The following is an 18,203-nucleotide window of genomic DNA, read 5'->3' on the forward strand; positions in this document are numbered from 1 at the left end:
TTTTTAGAAAAGGCGGTTTTCAAAAAAATGTTCACATCACCCCCTACAGGGTGTCCCAAAAATATTTCCCACTCATTTTAAAATTCTTTAAGAGTTTTACTATCAATAATAATGTTAGCCTGTTATAATTTTGCATGTATACTAATGTGATGCTCTAGGAACAGGATATGAGATCAAATCTTCAATGTCTCCGTTCGGAGACCGGAGATATGGGATAAGGTACCTCCGTCGGCTCCGATTTTTTATCTCCGGCCCTAATGAACTTACAGAGCCCAAATTCAACACACATACACCTAAGGACCTATATAATTTAATAAAAAAAATTCTTTTAAAAAAATTTAGTTTTTTTCTTGCAAAGACAAGGTGTCCAAAAACGGCATTTTTTAAAAATGTCTTTTTTGGGGGTCTTCCGATAAAAAATAACGAAAGAAAAAGGGTACTGAAAATGTTTTTAAAACTATTATGAATCTTTTTTAGAAAAGGTGGTTTTAAAAAAATGCCCATGACCATCAGGGTGTCTTAAAATATTTTCCACTCATTTTTAAAATTCTATGAGTTTTACCGTCAATAATGGTGTTAGCCGGTTCTACTTTTGCATGTATTCTAATCTGATATTCTAGGAATAGGATAAAAGGTCAAATCAGTAATAACTCCGTTCAGAGGATAAGGAACCTCCGATGGCTCCGATTTTTCGACTCCGGCTACAATTGACTTATAGAGCCCAAATTCAGGACACAAACACCAAAGGACCTAAATGATTTAACAAAATATAGATTAGTTATATTCTGTCCTTGTACCTAACTGTCTCTGTAAGTATTTTTTTCATTAAACCAATCAATCATTCTATCAAACAATCAATCATTCAATAAACCATTCAATCAATCATTCATGTATTCCATCATCCTATCTTTCTATCAGGCATTCATAATAATAATAATGTATTCAAGTAGTAGTATGATGGTCTAGGAACAGGAAATGAGGTGATGTCTTTTTTCACAAACCGGACAGAAGAATAAGGTACAACTGAATCTTCATCTACGATAACTTTTGAGGAGCTAAATGAGCTTTGTGCAGGATCATTTACAGCGGATATTGCTGTATGTCTTATAACAGACATAAGGTAAGTTTTAGACGACTATTGGGTGTACCTTATTTTGTTTTTCTTCATTATTTTTCTTTCTATTTTGTAGAAGGAAGCAGGTTCAGAATCCTTATGTAGATCTGGATACATACCACAACAATTGTAGTGTTAATCCTAACCTTGTGAGAGGTATTAAGTTGTACTGTACTTGTATTCAGTATATTTTAGTGACCCAAAAATCTACATTCAAGTGATTGATGATCATTGATCAGACTAAGGTTTTTCAGTGTAATCTTGTGTTTCGGACATGCCACTCTAAAATGTAGTGTCGTCATAAATTACACGTGTACATTTTTTTTAAAGTGCTAAATAATAAGAAGAAGTTATCGATATATTAATAACTTAAAGTTAGACTAACCTTTATATTAAACTTTAGGATATGTTCTAATAAAAAATCGGAGCCGACGGAGGTACCTTATACCATATCTCCGGTCTCCGAACGGAGACATTGAAGATTTGATCTCATATCCTGTTCCTAGAGCATCAGATGAGTATACATGCAAAAGTAGAACCGGCTAGCACCATTATTTACTGAGATATTGAAAAATGTCATTGATGCAACGCCTCCTTTGCTGTAATAATTTAGAATATTTAACATTTCATGATTTCACCCAGTTAATTCTCAAAATGTATAATTGTTATTAGTTGATAACTTAACTTAACAAAAATGTTTTTAGATAAATGTGCATACCTTGGGTCTAAACTTCTGGTTTCCAATAAACAGGTAAAATAGTTAAATGTCAAGTGACCATCCATTATACCAGATTCGTAGATGTACAACAGGGTGCTTTGATCAATATTTGTTGTTGAATTTGGCATTTTTCTATCTTAAGCGGTTAATTACTAGAATTTCTTCTATTGTTTCTGTTACGAGAAATTCACAAGTTGATGGAAATTTCTCTTTTAAGTTCCCACTTCGGATATCAGTAGTTAGTCTCTGAGGTGGAATAGAGGGCAAAATTCCCCATTTTGTTTACGATAAAACACATATGATTCTATAACATCAATATAAATGACATTGTTCACGGTCAAATGAAGTAGATAAGTACAGATAAATCATTTTTTTAATAATAATACTTTTTTCATATCTGGCATCCTTTACTAAGAAAATCCAATATTGAATAAATGAATAATAATCCAGAAGAAGTTTGAGATTAAAAAAAACTGTGGTTTACTTCTGGAGACAAAAAATGATTACAAAAGAAATCATCTTGAGAATATTAAAATATATTACTTATTTTAACTTTTGAACGCGTTCCATATATTTTACCTTTATTTCAAGGTAAAATTTACAAATATATTTGGTCTCATAATTTAAAACTTTTAATATGAAAAACATTTTATTTTCGAATTAATAAGAAATGAAATTTACTTTTTAAATAGTTTTTTAATGATTTAATGATCTTTTCTTTTTCTCAGTTTGCTCTCATATTCTTTAACTTAAATTAGTTTTCTAACTTTGTTTGAAAGTATAGAATTCTTTTATAATTTTTTGTAAACAGGAGTTTAGATTAAAGTTAGAGCTTCATGAAACCAGTTGACTAATGTCGTAAAACATGAGTGAACAAAGTAAAAAGAAAGAAAAAAGAACACAGTATAAAGAACAAAGTAAAAAGAAAGAAAAAAGAACACAGTATAAAGAACAAAGTAACAAGAAAGAAAAAAGAACACAATTATAAAGACCAAAGTAAAAAGAACACAGTATAAAGAACCAAGTAAAAAGAAAGTAAAAAGAACACAGTATAAAGAACAAAGTAAAAAGAACACAGTATAAAGAACAAAGTAAAAAGAACACAGTATAAAGAACACAGTATAAAGAACACAGTATAAAGAACACAGTATAAAGAACAAAGTAAAAAGAAAGTAAAAAGAACAAAGTAAAAAGAAAGTAAAAAGAACACAGTAAAAAGAACAAAGTAAAAAGAACAAAGCAAAAAGAAAATAAAATAACAAAGTAAAAAGAACACAGTAAAAAGAACGAAGCAAAAATAAAATAAAATAACAAAGTAAAAAGAACACAGTAAAAACAACAAAGTATTAAAGAACACAGAAAAAGAACAAAGTAAAAAGAAAGTAAAAAGAACACAGTATAAAAAAACAAAGTAAAAAGAAAGTTAAAAGAACGCAGTAAAAAGAACAAAGTAAAAAGAAAGTAAAAAGAACAAAGTAAAAGGAACAAAGTAAAAAGAAAGTAAAAGAACAAAAGCAAAAAGAACAAAAGCAAAAAGAACAAAAGCAAAAAGAACAAAAGCAAAAAGANAAAAGAACCAAAGTAAAAAGAACCAAAGTAAAAAGAACCAAAGTAAAAAGAACCAAAGTAAAAAGAACCAAAGTAAAAAGAACCAAAGTAAAAAGAACCAAAGTAAAAAGAACCAAAGTAAAAAGAACCAAAGTAAAAAGAACCAAAGTAAAAAGAACCAAAGTAAAAAGAACCAAAGTAAAAAGAACCAAAGTAAAAAGAACCAAAGTAAAAAGAACCAAAGTAAAAAGAACCAAAGTAAAAAGAACCAAAGTAAAAAGAACAATGTAAAACGCGAATATTCAACAAGAACAGGGTTAAAAATGAAACTTTAAAAGAACAAATTTTATAAAATTAAGAATAAAACAAAGTTAAAATCAAAGTTTTTCTTTTCTTTTTTTGATGTTATTAATAACGAACTCTTTTTTCATTTTTACTGGATATTTTCAAACAGAAACTTAAACTTTTTTTGGGAAGATGGTATCATGGCAAGTTTTTATATTAATTATAATTTTTTTTATTATTTTTATTTAAATGCCAATATTTATTCCTATACTTAAGAGAATGGATTCTTGGATTGGGAGGAGTAAGTGCTGGTAGAGAATCCATATCCTACCTACTCAGGAAACCAGGTATAATCCGGGTAATATCCGGCCGGGTTGTGTTAGGGGACTAATCAGGTAATACCCTGATATAGAAACCGGATAAACACTTGACACCAATTGGCGGCAGGATTTGTGAATTTGGAGTGGGTGTAATGGCGGGTAAAATTGCGGGTAGGACAGCGGGTAAGACAGGGGGTGAGACAGGGGTAAAGCAGAAGACAGCAGATGAGACAGCGAACAAGAGGGTGTATCAGACAGTGGGTTAGACAGCAGGAATACAGCGGTAAGACAGCAGACAGTGGGTTAGACAGCGGCGGCGGGTTAGACAGCAGACAACAGATTAGACAGCGGGCAAGACAGCAGGTATGACAGCATGTAAGACAGCAGGTAAGACTGCAGGTAAAACAGCGGGCAACACAGAGGGTATGACAGCAGACAGCAGGAAAGACAAGGGGTAAGACAGCAGATAAAGACAGCAGGTAAGACAGCAGGTAAGACAGCAGGTAAGACAGCAGACAGAGGATACGACAGCAAATAGGACAACACATAAGAAGGTCTGTTAAACTGAGAAATAGATGAGTTTTAAATATTGGATTTGACGCCAGGTAGTTGCCACGTAGACGCTGATCAGATGTACATTACATATCCCATCAATAAATAGGACAATTTAAATACGGCTAATTATGATATTAAATATAAATTTATATTTACAAATACGTTCAACTTTCCTTCAAAAAAGTAAACAGAAACATTTTGTGTATCAAATATTGTAGCCCAGGTCCCTTTGTGTAACATGCTACAGTTTATTCTTGTATTGTGGTTCACTGGAACTTTGTAAAATAGTTAATATACTAATTCTTTTGCTAAACTTGATTCGCAATCAATTCAATGGAAAAAGCGTTTGTAAGATGAGGGACGAAATTTATTATCTGTTTTCACGTGGTTAGAAAAAAAATTGAAGTTGACGACTTTCTAAAAGCCTTTATTAATAATTTGTTTACTGTTTTAGCGTTAGTTTTTCAAGAGGGATTTGATTTCATTCGGGAGCACGGTGACGGTTGGAGTTAGGGCTGGCGACATTCCGACTTTTTTGAAATTGTTCCGTTCCGTTCTAGAACGAGGGCCTTCAGCTAAACCGTTCCGTTCTCGTTCCGTTTTTTTTTAAATCGTTCCGTTCTCGTTCCGTTTCGTTCCGTTCCGTTCCGTTCTGAGTAGAAAAACGGTCTCCCTTTTCCGTTCCGTTCTTGGCGTTCCTTATTTGAAGAACGGTTCCATCCATCTCGTTCCGTTCTTAGTCGAAGAACATTTCTATCCCCCCGTTCCGTTCTTAGTATAGAACGATTCCATTCCCGTTCCGTTCTTAGTTGAGAATGGTTCCATCCCCGTTCCGTTCTGAGTCAAGAACGATTCCATCCCCACGTTCTGTTCTTAGTATAGAACGATTCCATTCCCGTTCCTTTCTTAGTCAAGAACGTTTTCATCCCCGTTCTTTGTTTTCTTGATTAAGAACAGTTCCAACCTTTGAGGTTATTAAATATGGATGAGTTCAGTGTACAATTACATGTTTCTCTTTTTGAAATTTAGTGTGCATTTTATTATGAAATTTTAACACTTTAAGGCTTAAGCCAGAAAAAGGACATAGTCTTCCACGATGATTATCATTTAACATTTTTTCATTTGAAAACTAACTATTATCCACAATAAATGAGACTTTAAATCTGACCTAGGACTTTTATAAATCAACAATCTGAAAAAAAATTTTAAGGAATTGAAAATGAAATAAAAGAATTGCAATGTATCATCCTTTGTGGAAAGCCTAGAGAAAATTAAAACAATGAACAATAATTATTTATTTTCCAAAAGAATTTACATAAATTATTAATCACAATTGCAGAAATCCTCGGGATCATTTAAACTTTACAGAAATCCTTGGAATCATTTAAACTTTACAGAAATCCTCGGAATCATTTAAACTTTACAGAAATCCTCGGAATCATTTAAACTTTACAGAAATCCTTGGAATCATTTAAACTTTATAGAAATCTTCGGGATCATTTAAACTTTCCAGAAATCCTCGGGATCATTTAAACTTTACAGAAATCCTTGGAACCATTTAAACTTTCCAGAAATACTCGGAATCATTTAAACTTTACAGAAATCCTTGGGATCATATAAACTTAATAGAAATCCTCGGGATCATAAAAACTTTACAGAAATCCTTGGGCTCATTTAAACTTTACAGAAATCTTCGAGATCATTTAAACTTTACAGAAATCCTTGGGATCATTTAAACCTTACAGAAATCCTAGGGCTCATTTAAACTTTACAGAAATCCTCAGGATCATTTAAACTTTACAGAAATCCTTGGGATCCATTATACTTTACAGAAATCCTTGGGATCATTTAAACTTTACAGAAATCCTTGGGATCCATTAAACTTTACAGAAATCTTCGGGATCATTTAAACTTTACAGAAATTCTCGGGATCATTTAAACTTTGCAAAAATTCTCAAGATCATCTCAAATATTTGTGAATAATTATACTAAGTAAGACGAACAGATGGTCATTTTGTGCCCAAGAAGTTATCAAAACATTTTTAATAATTAAGATTTAGAAAACAAATTTAAAATGAAAGATAATTTTTTGTCAAAAAAAAAATCGTTTAAAGCCAATACAGTAAACAACCCTCGGAACCTAAAAAACAATGCATAGACTTAGGCCACCCCACCAATTTAATGTTAATAAGTATATTATAAAGTTTAAATTTGACTTAAAGTATTTTGCTAAAAAAAATGTGCATAATGAACTTAAAACTAAATTAAAATGGGTGAAAAAAATAAAAAGGAAGTCAAAACTTTTGCTTGGACTCTCAAAATGACCATCACCTTTCTGTATAATGTTGTAGTTTTTTCTCAGAATAATTCTGGCCTCAAGGGCCTCTTTCCCTAATGAGCCTCTATTTCCTGAGCTTAGCAACCCTACATTTTATAACATTGAGATTCTTGACTGATCAAATGATTAATTTCAAGAAACTCAAAATAAACTCAAGTGCTGTAATAACATTAGCTTAAGTGGAGGTATGGGGGGGGGTGATAAACACCCTACTTACTAATCCATACTGTTGACCTTAGTAGGTATACAAAATACAGGCCTATATAAAATACCTATCTATAGCCTATGGGGGGGAAAAATTTCTTAAGAGAGGGGGGGGGGGGTTCTGATTTTTCATGAAATATGTGGGAATCAATAATCATCAATCTCAGTGTTTCCTGTTTGTGAAAAAACCCTTTCACAGGAAGTTGAAGTTGCGGGGATGCAGAGGAGATCTTGGGCAACAAGTGGGAGATTAGTTTGGTACTCTGTTCCCGCAGTTTTCCAATACTCTAGAGGGTCGTAGATCTTCAGAAGGTTTTGAGCTCGTACCCCGTAAAAAAGTTTATTCTTAATCTGATGAAACCTGTCTATGTTAATATCCTGTAAAAAATGACAAAATTGATTTATAATGGTACTCTTTAAAGGAATGTAAGCGTAATTTCAAGTGACCCATTATGCAAAGATGGTAATATCCGATTCACAGTTTGAAAATGTGAAATATTTTTTAAAGTTTAGAAGGATTTAATTATGTAAATTCTTATGTTTTCCGTCTGTAGAAATGCGTGGGCTGAGTAAAAGGATGTGTACCTAACAATAATCTCTTTAAACTTCCCCTCCATTATCTTTACATCTCAAGAAAACGGATCTCCATCCTCCTCCACTACCACCTAAATACACATAATAAAAACAATAAAATAACAAATCTTTCTAACTTACTTATTGTAAACTTTGTTTTGCATCAATGCTGCATATGGAGATTTATGTCTGGTATATTTTTGTTCAATAAAAGTTTGAAAGACAGCTGACAGAGAGCTTTTGTGTAGGGGGGCACTACATTTTTTGGAGCCCCCCCCCCTAGGCCGACGACATTGTGCCCCCCCTTAAACGCCCATTTATTATAAATACTTCAATGGAATATATTCGTAATTACAAGTGACCCTCCATTTATAGAGAGACATGTCTGATGTACCTTTGAAACCTTCATTTCTCCATCGCTTCTAAAAGCAAGAAATGCCGAGACACTTTTGTACCACCTCATTGTTAAAGCATTTAACTGCTTTCAATAAGAAAAACATGCGTACATGATCAGACAAAGCTTGTAGATTTATGGATTTACTTCATTTCTTGTCTTATTCTTTTGATTTGGGTGAGTGCAATGCAATGTTAAATGTATATGCATACCCCCATTTAAGAGGAGGGGCACATGCACCCAGTAACCCCCCCTTTTGTACGCCACCATGCTTTTATTTAGACAACATTGTCTTGAATCCATATTAAACACAAACTTACCATTTCATTCAAATATTCAGTCATGCAATCATTGCATTCCTCTCCAGATTCAGCTACAGATACAACTGTTGAGATCACATCCTTAACATGGCAAAAATATTAAATAGTAAAAATTCGCATCCAGGAATAAAGTGAAAAATGATGTGCAAATCACTGAAGCACAGAAGTAACCAGGATTAATGAATAGTGGAAAAGTAATTGAAGGATTAATTTTGTCAATTTTACTACCTATCAAATTCATTAATTTTTGTTCAAGGGTTTACATCAGTAAAAAATTCAACCCACTCTTAAATATTTTTCCCTCTTCAATCCCCAACAAGCATAAGGGCATATAAAAGGTGGGGGGGCCCCCTCCCCTTGCAGAATGGAAAGAAAGAATTGCTAATATCATTTTAAATTTAAATAAGAAAACTACTCCCCCCCCCTGACCCCCTCTAACAAAAAAAGCTAGTTGCCAACAAGTATAAAATATTAGATAAAAGTTTCTTTACATTTTTTCAAAAATTAAAACAAGTTTTAAGGGAAAATTATTTTTTTTATCAATTGAATATGAGGGCCATTTTACCTGATTCTCTGACGATATCGATTCTAGACAAATGCTCTTGATGTGAAGTTTAGCTCTATTTATGAAATAAGCATAATATATAATTTGGATGAAGAAAAAAAACTTAAGCAATAAACCAGTAAATGAAAACAATAAAGAAAAATTATTTATGCTTGATAACATTTTTCCTAGATTTGACTTCATTTGACAAGGTCAAGTGATAGACTGGATGGAGAAATGTTGCAGCAACATAAAGTTTGTCCGACAGCTCCAGATGAATCACGCTCCTGAACGAACAATCATTAGAAATCAAGTAAGGTGATAAGTCTTCCAGTAGTAAAAAAAGTTAAAAAGAAAGGAGCTAGGAAAATGGGAGGGGTATTTATTTTATCAAAAACTAAATTCTACCAAGTTCAATTTTAAAATCATTAAATTGTTGCTGAAAAATTTGTGTGTATATATTATTAATAATTTCCTCCTCCCCCCCCCCCCCTCCTTACAAGGGGTAATGATTTTTTGAGATTTGGTGTTAAAAATGGAAAATTAGACATCAAAAGAAAGAGATAGTATCTGCTTACTTGAATCTATCCATGAGGAGTTTATCAAGATTTGTGGGGAACTGCTTTACAGCATGGTCTTGCTTGGCCAGAGTTTTCCTAAGAACATTGATGATAGGGTAGACCAGAGCGATGGTGGTATTCTTCTCAGAACCGAGGAAATCTGATGACTGAGCAAACACTGTGAAGATAGCTACATACGACTTCAGAATAAGAATCTCCGACCACAAGATCTCCTCACTCCAGTTCACCTCTCTTATCATGGCATTTAACGCATTAGCCTCATAAGCCCCAATGATCTTCTTAACCATTTCCAGTTCAGACCACCACCTTGTCTTAGAACCCAGAGTAAGCCTTTGACCAAAACCACATCTTTTCAGAATGTCCTTGGCTTTTGTTGAGCATGAATATTATCTGGATATTGTCTGCGCTTTCGCAAATGCGGTTGAAAAGGTTACATCACTTTGAAGAGCAGAAATGATGCACAACTGCATGGAGTGACTAAAATATACATCTTGAATTAGTTTCAGGGATTTAAAGCGTAATTTCAAGTGACCCTCCATGCAGAGATTGCAATGCCTGATTTAAAACAGTTACTTCATAACAAATTTATCCAAGTTTTCTCAAAAGTGTTTAATTCCGATAATTCCAATGTTCTCCAGCAATAATTCAATTCAATTTAGTAGAAAACCCACATTTGAAAATAACCACTTTTCAACATTATGGACATTGATATTTAATTTAATATTAAACTTTTAAGGGTACTGTTATTTAAGGGTCACATGAAATTACGCTAACTAATTAGTAACAGTGTCATGAATAAGATTATTTAGAAATCTGTATGAAAAAATTATCACAAAAAATATCTACTTTCTCTTATGTCCTGATTAAAGGATATCAAATCAAATAAAGTTTAAATCTAACAGAGAACCCAATGTGAAACTTCAGTACTTCAGAAACAAATTAAATTGAGAGGTAAGGGGGAGTTTAAAAAAATATATATGTCCCTGATTAAATTTTAGAATTAATATTAAAGAATAAAACTATTTAAACATTTTACTATTTTTTTAAAAGAAAAATTGTTTCTTTTTTCAAGGATTGGATTGAAATTTATAAAAATTAATTAATAGCTATAAGACGTAGTTGAACAACATCCTCTGCAACAGTTTCAGTTGATGAAAAAAAGTTTAAAAGCACTTCCAGCTATCCATTAATTTCGGTTTCTTAATAACCTAACTTAACTTCCAATCTTGCTACAGTAAAAAGCTACAGTTTTACTTAGTTTAACAACCTTATTTAGAAATTCTTAACTGCAGCATAAAAATTCTACCTGAAACACCCGATTCGGTTGTTGAGCATCGTCTGAAAGTTCTTCTGAATAGTCTCTGTTCTTGAATCATACTCGTCAATATCTTCCTGATTCACCATCTGTAGTTCGTCCTCATCTTCCTCATCCTCAAGATCTTCCTCGTCAAAAAAACAATCAATGGCTTTCCATTTATGAATTGCAGAGGGAAGATCTTCTTCAATGGCTTCTTTATCCCCTTTTGCCTTTAGCATTCTTGCGGCTTTTACAATATTACTGCCATTATCTGAGACTAGATAAAACAGTTTATCTGAGACGCCGAACTCATCCAAGATGTTTGTCAATTCCTCAGCAATGAATTCTCCTGTATGTGGGTTGCGAAATTCACGTACTGCTAGGGTTAGGTAGATTAACTCTTTCCTTTCAGGGTCGAAGAAGTGGGCTGTAACTCCCAAATAAGAATTTGTGCAGCCTTTCTGTGACCAAATGTCAGAGGTTATGTTGATTTTCCTAGCACGTTGAGTCAGCTTGTAGATTTCAGTCTTCATCTAAATTATTGAAATTAAGAAATTACACTTCTTTATTAATCCAGACGGAATTATGAGTAGCAGGAATTAGATTAGATACCAATCAAAACCTCAATTAATAGGGAATTTTATGTTTTAGTTTCATAATCCATAATCCGCTACTCTTTCTAACCTGGATTTGGATATCTTACAGAAAATTAACTACAACACTACAACTGAAAAAGCCTAATTCTTTGACTAGTCTTGGCTTATCAAATGGGAAAAATAGTTAATTTAAATAGTTGAGATTTTAAAAAATAAGTTCAAATATTTAATCTGTTCAGAAGTCTTTTCTCTGTCCACTTTGTATCAAATAACAAAAACTTTAGTTGGACACTTAAAAATAAATCTGCAACATATTGCTCCCTGGATCCATATCCGCAAAAATTACAAGTACACAGATCTGGATTCAAGGGACAAGATGTCAACGAAAGCCTGTTAAAAAAAGTTTACTCTCAAAACACAAATTTCAATAGTTAACTATTAAGAGGTAATAAAAACATCCTAATCTCTAAATGGTACATAAGTTTTGGCAAAAAAAGGATTAAATTTTAATAATTTTTAAAAAATGTTCAGGACCTGGTCCGGATCCCTTTTTTTCACGGCGGATCCAGAATCCAGGATCTAGATCTTCATCAAAATGGGTTTAAAAGATTAAGTTAGTACCTCGGTTTCTTCACTCAAAACTGCTCTCATTACTGATCTTCTTGATGGTATTTCCAAATGAGGATTAAAAATTGAATGTCTGACTAACAAAAACAAGTATAAAAAGTTTACATGCCAGTTATATATTAAGACTTATCAACAGGGGGTGAGGGGGTGGGGGGTTGTATTCAGGTGGGAAAACACAAAAAAAAAAACTTAGTTTTGTTGATTAAAGGTAAACCTCCCTTGAACTGTAGAGTGAATCAATTTAGTTTCACCATTAATAATGCAACTGAGAAGAGATGTCGGTAAAGGCGACAGTCAGTTTAACCAATTTGTATACATATTCCTTTGAGGAATCTTAATGTAATTTTGCTTATAAGCATCATTTGAGTTTGTTTTAAGTAAAATAAAATAGAATTTTCCCCACTTTCTTCCATATTTTTAAAGCTTCTCACACTGCTGTAAATGGACAATCAGGCTTTTCTTTGAAATATAATATATTTATATGCAGTCTTCTGAGTTATAATCTCATTTTTAAGAAAATTGGGAATTTTGAGCAAATCCATTTTTAAGAAATTGTAGATATCAAGTGCATTTTCAGGTTTAAACTCAAACGTAACTAGATTAACTAAAATTACTGTGTTTTTAGATATTTTTAGAACTGTTAATGGCAGGGTCCCCAAATTTTTTGAATTTTTCTTCACAGTCATAAGTCATGTTTTAGCAAATAATCAAAGCCTTAAGTAAACTGTATAATTGCCTAATTACTGCCTAAAAGTCTTTTTGAAGTAATATCAGTAAAAATTGCATCAAAAAGACTTTCTCTGGCCGTAATTTGACAGTCAGGCAGTTGACTAAGGGTTTTGATTTTTTGCTAAAATATGTTTTATGAAAAAATGAAAAAAATTATTTAAAGATCTGTTAAAAAATATCGTTTTACAAACACAAATGATGTCCATATGCAAAATTTCAGCAAGGTTCCTTTAAAAATGAAAACAGGAACCCCACACTGGATGAAGTTTGGCCCTGAAGGAGATATTATTTAATTAGATTTAATGGTAACCATTTTATCTATATCTCAACAGATATCCTCGTTTATCCTAAGAATTGTTAAAGAGTGTAGAAATCTGGAAGCTATGTTCTTGGACTCTGTTGCATAAAATTCTAAAGTCAATTTTATATAAAAAAACACAATCAGCAATTAGAAATTTTTAAATAGAAAAGCAAGGATATTTTGTTATCATTATTGCTTAGACAAGTTTAATTTTGTTATGAATTAGGTACTAAAATGGGTATCAGTGGCGGAAGGGTATCGTCCCCCTCCTGCAAAATTTACAACGAAAAAAATTCCTTGTAACTAGAGAGTAGAGAGTACACACCTCCCTGGAAGCGATTTTGACCTCATTGTTACAACCATTTTTCCAATTTGTATATTTACGCGTATGAAACCAAAAGAAAAACTAGTTAGAGAAGACAATGAAATCAAACTCGGTCCCATTCTGAATTGTGGCGTAAAATACCGATGGCACGCAAGTTCAAAACTTTGAGTTTAAATAAAACAGTGAAGTGGTTGGAACTACTTAATTTTAAATATTTCTTGGTGCATATGAAACGATTCTTGACATAAAGTTATATTGAAATAGTAAACATTCAATGTTAGTTTTTGTGTAATGATGGTATTTTTAGTGGATTAACTTTTTAAATTAAAATTCGAGAACGAAGGGAAAATCTCGACATCAATAATAAAAAATTGTATCTTTAATAAATCATCATAGTTGAGTTTTGGCTCTAAAAAATAATTTATATCTGTAGTATGAGAGTATTTGATGGAATAGACGGAAAAAGTGAGTTCCATCTTAACATTAAAAAGAAATAGTGAAAACATTCACCAACTGAAAATGGTTATTTGTATTAATATGTTGAGAAAGCAATTGGCATTGTAAATAAAACTGTCGATTTCTCAATTTCTTTTTATTATTGTAAATACATCCGAACTTGTCCGAAGTTGACGTTTTTTCTAAAGCAAAATAAGGAAAGCCATAAAATATCGTTTTGGATAAAGTAATTTTAAAGTTTGTTTAAGACGTTTTATCAATGAAATCATTTGGCATTCAAATAAACGGTTCAAATTTTTTTCTTTCGCCCAACTATGTTAAATATCTTTGATAATATGATGGATTAATATTAGTAACAATGAACAAATCTTAAAACAGCTGGAAAATAAAATACTTTTGATTTTTAAAAATTCAATATTTCGATTTATGAAACCAAAAGAAATAACTTGCACCTATAATAACTTATTATTTATCATGCCAAATTGTGTTTTTCGGTAATATTGTAATGGTGCTGGTAATCCACTACACATGAGAGATTTCCAGTAAACAGTAGAGGTTTCCATTATACTGTAGAGAAGAAAGCCCGCGCAGTCAGGAAAGTGAGAGAGAGATGTTAGGAAACCAGGCCTTCCTACCCCTGCTCCCCTCTCACAGCTACCGCACACTTTACAGTAGAGGCTCCCACATTCTTATTGACTACTGCATGCACTACTGACTTATTGACTACTACTGCACTGTTAGAAATATCTACTTTTACTTCAGAAAAGATGGACCCGGATGGTTTTAAAATTGGAGTGTTGGTCAGTCTGCATGATGCTGGGCTGGCCTGGTGGACCGAGGACGAGATTTTACAAGAACGGAACAGTGTAAGTATATGTTATACATGTGCATTGTTTTGAAGGGGGGGGGGGGAATTGTCAACAAATATTTACCCCTCATTTTAAACGAACAAAATACTGAATGAACGAATTTTTCACAAGAATGAAGAAAACTATTGATTTTTTAGTAAACAAACAATTCTTTGGAATAAAACAATAGTTTTTTAATGAAAGAACAATTTTCCTGAACGAAAAATCTTTCATTGAGAAAACAAACAAAAAAGATGTAAAATAAACAATAATTTTGAGAACAGATAAAACATTTTAATTATAAAGATTGCTAAAAACATAGAAATTGATCATTTAGGAATGATGAACGAACACAATGAAATAAAGTCGAAATTTACTTTCTTCAGATTTTATGTTATTTTATTTAATTATTCAATTTTCTGTTAGGTTTACATGGATTGCTTAGAGTGTAAAGTGTTCTTTTGTGAAAATTCTGGAGAATGGAAGCCCAAAATTACAAGAAAAATCGGACTGGATCATGTGCGACCTGGATACCAGGTTCTTGGGTTTGAGAGAGTAGTGATGGAGACTGGGGATGTAAAGATCCTGGGACATGGAGATCTAATTTTCCCAGGATCTCTAGAAGATACATACAGGATTGAAATGAACCCCCCTCTCACCTGTATAAAACCTAAAAGTAGTCCTAGGGTTCAGAGGAATTTTTTATATGAAAACTACTAGCTATTCCTCTCTAGTTACATGAACATAACCATGAATCTGAAGTGCATCTATTCCTCTCTAGTAACATGAACACAACCAAGAATCTGAAGTGCATCTATTCCTCTCTAGTTACATGAACATAACCAGGATTCTGAAGTACGCATATATTCTTCTCTAATTACATGAACATAACCAGGAATCTAATCTTCTATGGATACATCTATTCTTCTATGGATCTATTCTTCTATGAATACAATGTTTTTTAAAAAGTTTTTCCGATTTTTACTACAAAAAAAGTGGAAAACAAAACTGGTATTCTTCAAAGAGTGATTTGCTAGGCAGAGCTAGGAAATTTTAAATGAGTGGAACAAATTAAGAATTAGTCATGAATCTTTAAGCTTATTTTCTGTTTAAAACTGAAAATTAGATGTTTATTATCTTGATATGTTTTTCTTTCAGATAAAATGGGTCGTATTAGGAAACAAACAGTAAAATTCGAAGGAATTGGAGAACTGAATTGATTAAAAATAACGAAATGTCGTAATAGGAAGGCAGAGAGAGAGGTAGAGCATTTTTATAGGGGGGATGGGGTCCATACTTTGAATTGACAAATTGAGAAATGAAAAAAAAAAATTGGTTTGTACATGGAAAAAGGTTTTTTTTTATCTTTTCCTGATACTTAAGACATACATGTTTTTTTCCATTTTAAAAATGAAAATAATTATCATGGAATGGGGGTAACATATATTGATTATTTAAAGAAATGGCATTTTTACTTAAACATTTCTCCCCACTTTCATCTTTTTGTTCCTCGGTTTACAATAATTTCTATGGAAATATTTATATCAAAACCATGGCAAGCTGGGACTAAAAGGATAATACCAAATTTTTTATTTTTCAAATTTTTTAAATACTTAATTAAATATCCAGTTCAATTTGATTTTTTTAGAGGGGTGCCCAGCGGAGGGATGAGTTGAAGGCAAAGAAGGAATGCAAGAAGAAGGAAATTAAGAAGAAGCAATCCAAGAAGAAGGAATGTACACTAACATTGAAAGCACTTCTTAAGATAATTTCTAAAGGAAATTCGTTATCTATATAAAGTTGTAATCTCTGAAAAAAAACAGACAGACAGGCAGACAAGCATGCTTGTCTGCCTGTCTGTCTGTTTTTTGTTGTCTGATCATAAATCAGAAATCCCCTAACCAATTTGTCTCAAATTTTTATGGGGAAACTTAGGAGAACCACGGAATTTTCTTAGCATGGTTTTGAGATTCTAAGCTGAATATGGCTAGTCAGAGAAAAATACTGTAAAATAGTAGATAACAACTGATTTTAGGGAAGAGACAGAAGAACGAGAATGAAGAATAGATATCATATATGTAATATATGTAAATTAATTATATGTATTATGCACCTATATGATTATGGATCTGTAGATATATCCTATTATACTAAGATTTTTAATGTTTGTTATATATCCTATTAACTAAGATTTTTAATGTTTGTTATTACATTTATATTTAGAATATAACTAAATTCTTAATGTTTGTTTCAGAATAATAAATCAACCAACCAATCAATAAATCAATCAATTAATTACCAGCCCTTTAGGTATTTATTAAAGTTGAACTAGCTCTGAAACCTTTACCATAGGTTACTGAAAGTTTCTCTTGTGGATTACCCACACTTGAAAAATTTTACCAGGCCTTCCGAGTTCTCCAATCAAAATTTGAGGCAAATCGGTAAAGGGTTTCCTGAGTTTTGATCGGGCAAGCAAACAGACAGACATATAAAACAACTTTATATATATCTAGCTAGATAATTGGCATAATTTAATCAATATAACAACCATTGTCCATTAAACAATTAAATATACTTAAAATATACTTAAAATTAAAAAAAATAATAAATTATTTAAATTAAATGTTTAGATGGATAAAGCAGGGACAGGAGGCCGGTACCTAAGACATGGAGATAGGGGAAATCATGAACGATTTCAAGAACTTATATGTGCCCTTTGTCTTGAGAAAAAAAAACCCACACAATTAAGGTAATTTAGTTACTCATATTGTTTTTTGAAATAAAGACACCCAAATTTGTTATTAATAATTGATTTTCTATAATATAAAAACATATATAAAATAACAGCATTCATAAAATGTGTTACTATAAAAAAAATTGAAATAAAATGTCAACAAAACTCTAATTTGTTTAAAGAAAATCTTGTTCAAAAACTAGTTTTTCAACAAATGGAACAAATCATCGTTTCTTTTTACATGTTTTTTTCAGTTAAAAACAAACAGTTTGTTTTAACTTCAAATGATGCATATGGATCTTTTGTTTTGAAAGATTTTTAGATCATTTAAAAAAACAATAAACAATCCAAACATTCAAACCCCACTGTTTTAGATGAGTAACAGAGATGTTGGAAAACCGGATCAAAAAAGTTCAGGCTGATTATAATCGATTGGAGTTCAACTGTCCACTCTCAATATGCACTACATGCAGAGTTCATTTGGACAAAAAGGAACAGGCAGAGTTCAAAATTTTCCTATAATTTAATGAAAGATATAATAACTTGGCAAGTTTTTATAAAATAAATGCAAGGGTGTCTATTTTCTCAAAAAAATCAACCCCCCCCCTGTGACAAATATTCAATGAATATTTATGCATAATGCAGTAAATATTGAAAAATAACAAACCCTTCTATCTATCTGTATTTCTTGCTTGTAAACATAACCTTAAGTTTAAACGATTCATGTTTTAAATCTTGAATTCCTGGCATTTACCTTGACTTTTGAAATGAAAAATACATCCTTTTTGTCTATATA

General features: G+C 31.9%; 3 protein-coding genes across 5 annotated transcripts in view; 1 reads left to right on the top strand and 2 right to left on the bottom strand.

Moving 5' to 3' along the window:
- LOC111710928 (uncharacterized) overlaps window positions 1-4,071 on the top strand; it is a 15,419-nt gene extending 11,348 nt beyond the window's left edge. For all 3 annotated transcript variants that reach the window (XM_023485134.1, XM_023485136.1, XM_023485135.1), the window contains exons 10-11: window positions 1,819-1,865; window positions 3,942-4,071. In XM_023485134.1, coding sequence (XP_023340902.1) covers window positions 1,819-1,865; window positions 3,942-4,056 — 162 coding nt within the window. In that variant the 3' untranslated portion in view covers window positions 4,057-4,071. The remainder of the gene's footprint in view (window positions 1-1,818; window positions 1,866-3,941) is intronic.
- A 3,188-nt stretch (window positions 4,072-7,259) lies between these two features.
- Window positions 7,260-9,800, bottom strand: LOC111710922 (uncharacterized). Its single transcript, XM_023485120.1, has 6 exons — window positions 9,492-9,800; window positions 9,102-9,200; window positions 8,935-8,989; window positions 8,370-8,450; window positions 7,668-7,747; window positions 7,260-7,410 (listed from the first exon to the last, which is right to left on the bottom strand). The coding sequence occupies exons 1-5, from the start codon at window positions 9,779-9,781 to the stop codon at window positions 7,712-7,714; spliced, it is 561 nt and encodes a 186-aa protein (XP_023340888.1). The 5' UTR covers window positions 9,782-9,800; the 3' UTR covers window positions 7,260-7,410; window positions 7,668-7,711.
- A 55-nt stretch (window positions 9,801-9,855) lies between these two features.
- On the bottom strand, window positions 9,856-12,068 carry LOC111710921 (uncharacterized). The gene is made up of 3 exons (XM_023485119.1): window positions 12,009-12,068; window positions 10,801-11,324; window positions 9,856-9,971 (listed from the first exon to the last, which is right to left on the bottom strand). The coding sequence occupies exons 1-3, from the start codon at window positions 12,036-12,038 to the stop codon at window positions 9,881-9,883; spliced, it is 645 nt and encodes a 214-aa protein (XP_023340887.1). The 5' UTR covers window positions 12,039-12,068; the 3' UTR covers window positions 9,856-9,880.
- Window positions 12,069-18,203: the final 6,135 nt, after the last annotated feature.

Source organism: Eurytemora carolleeae, unplaced genomic scaffold, assembly GCF_000591075.1.
Source record: "Eurytemora carolleeae unplaced genomic scaffold, Eaff_2.0 scaffold1021, whole genome shotgun sequence".
Taxonomy (NCBI): domain Eukaryota; kingdom Metazoa; phylum Arthropoda; class Copepoda; order Calanoida; family Temoridae; genus Eurytemora; species Eurytemora carolleeae.

Bases quoted from the DNA above. Each gene is read 5' to 3' on its own strand.
- LOC111710922 (XM_023485120.1), bottom strand. From the start codon at position 9,781: ATGGTTAAGAAGATCATTGGGGCTTATGAGGCTAATGCGTTAAATGCC. The intron at 9,201-9,491 runs GTAAGCAGATAC...TTGTTCGTTCAG, and splicing joins CTCCTCATGGATAGATTCAA to GAGCGTGATTCATCTGGAGC. The intron at 8,451-8,934 runs GTAAAATGGCCC...TGCCATGTTAAG, and splicing joins CGATATCGTCAGAGAATCAG to GATGTGATCTCAACAGTTGT.
- LOC111710921 (XM_023485119.1), bottom strand. From the start codon at position 12,038: ATGAGAGCAGTTTTGAGTGAAGAAACCGAG. The intron at 11,325-12,008 runs GTACTAACTTAA...TCAATAATTTAG, and splicing joins TTTTGAGTGAAGAAACCGAG to ATGAAGACTGAAATCTACAA. The intron at 9,972-10,800 runs GTAGAATTTTTA...TGTATATTTTAG, and splicing joins AACCGAATCGGGTGTTTCAG to TCACTCCATGCAGTTGTGCA.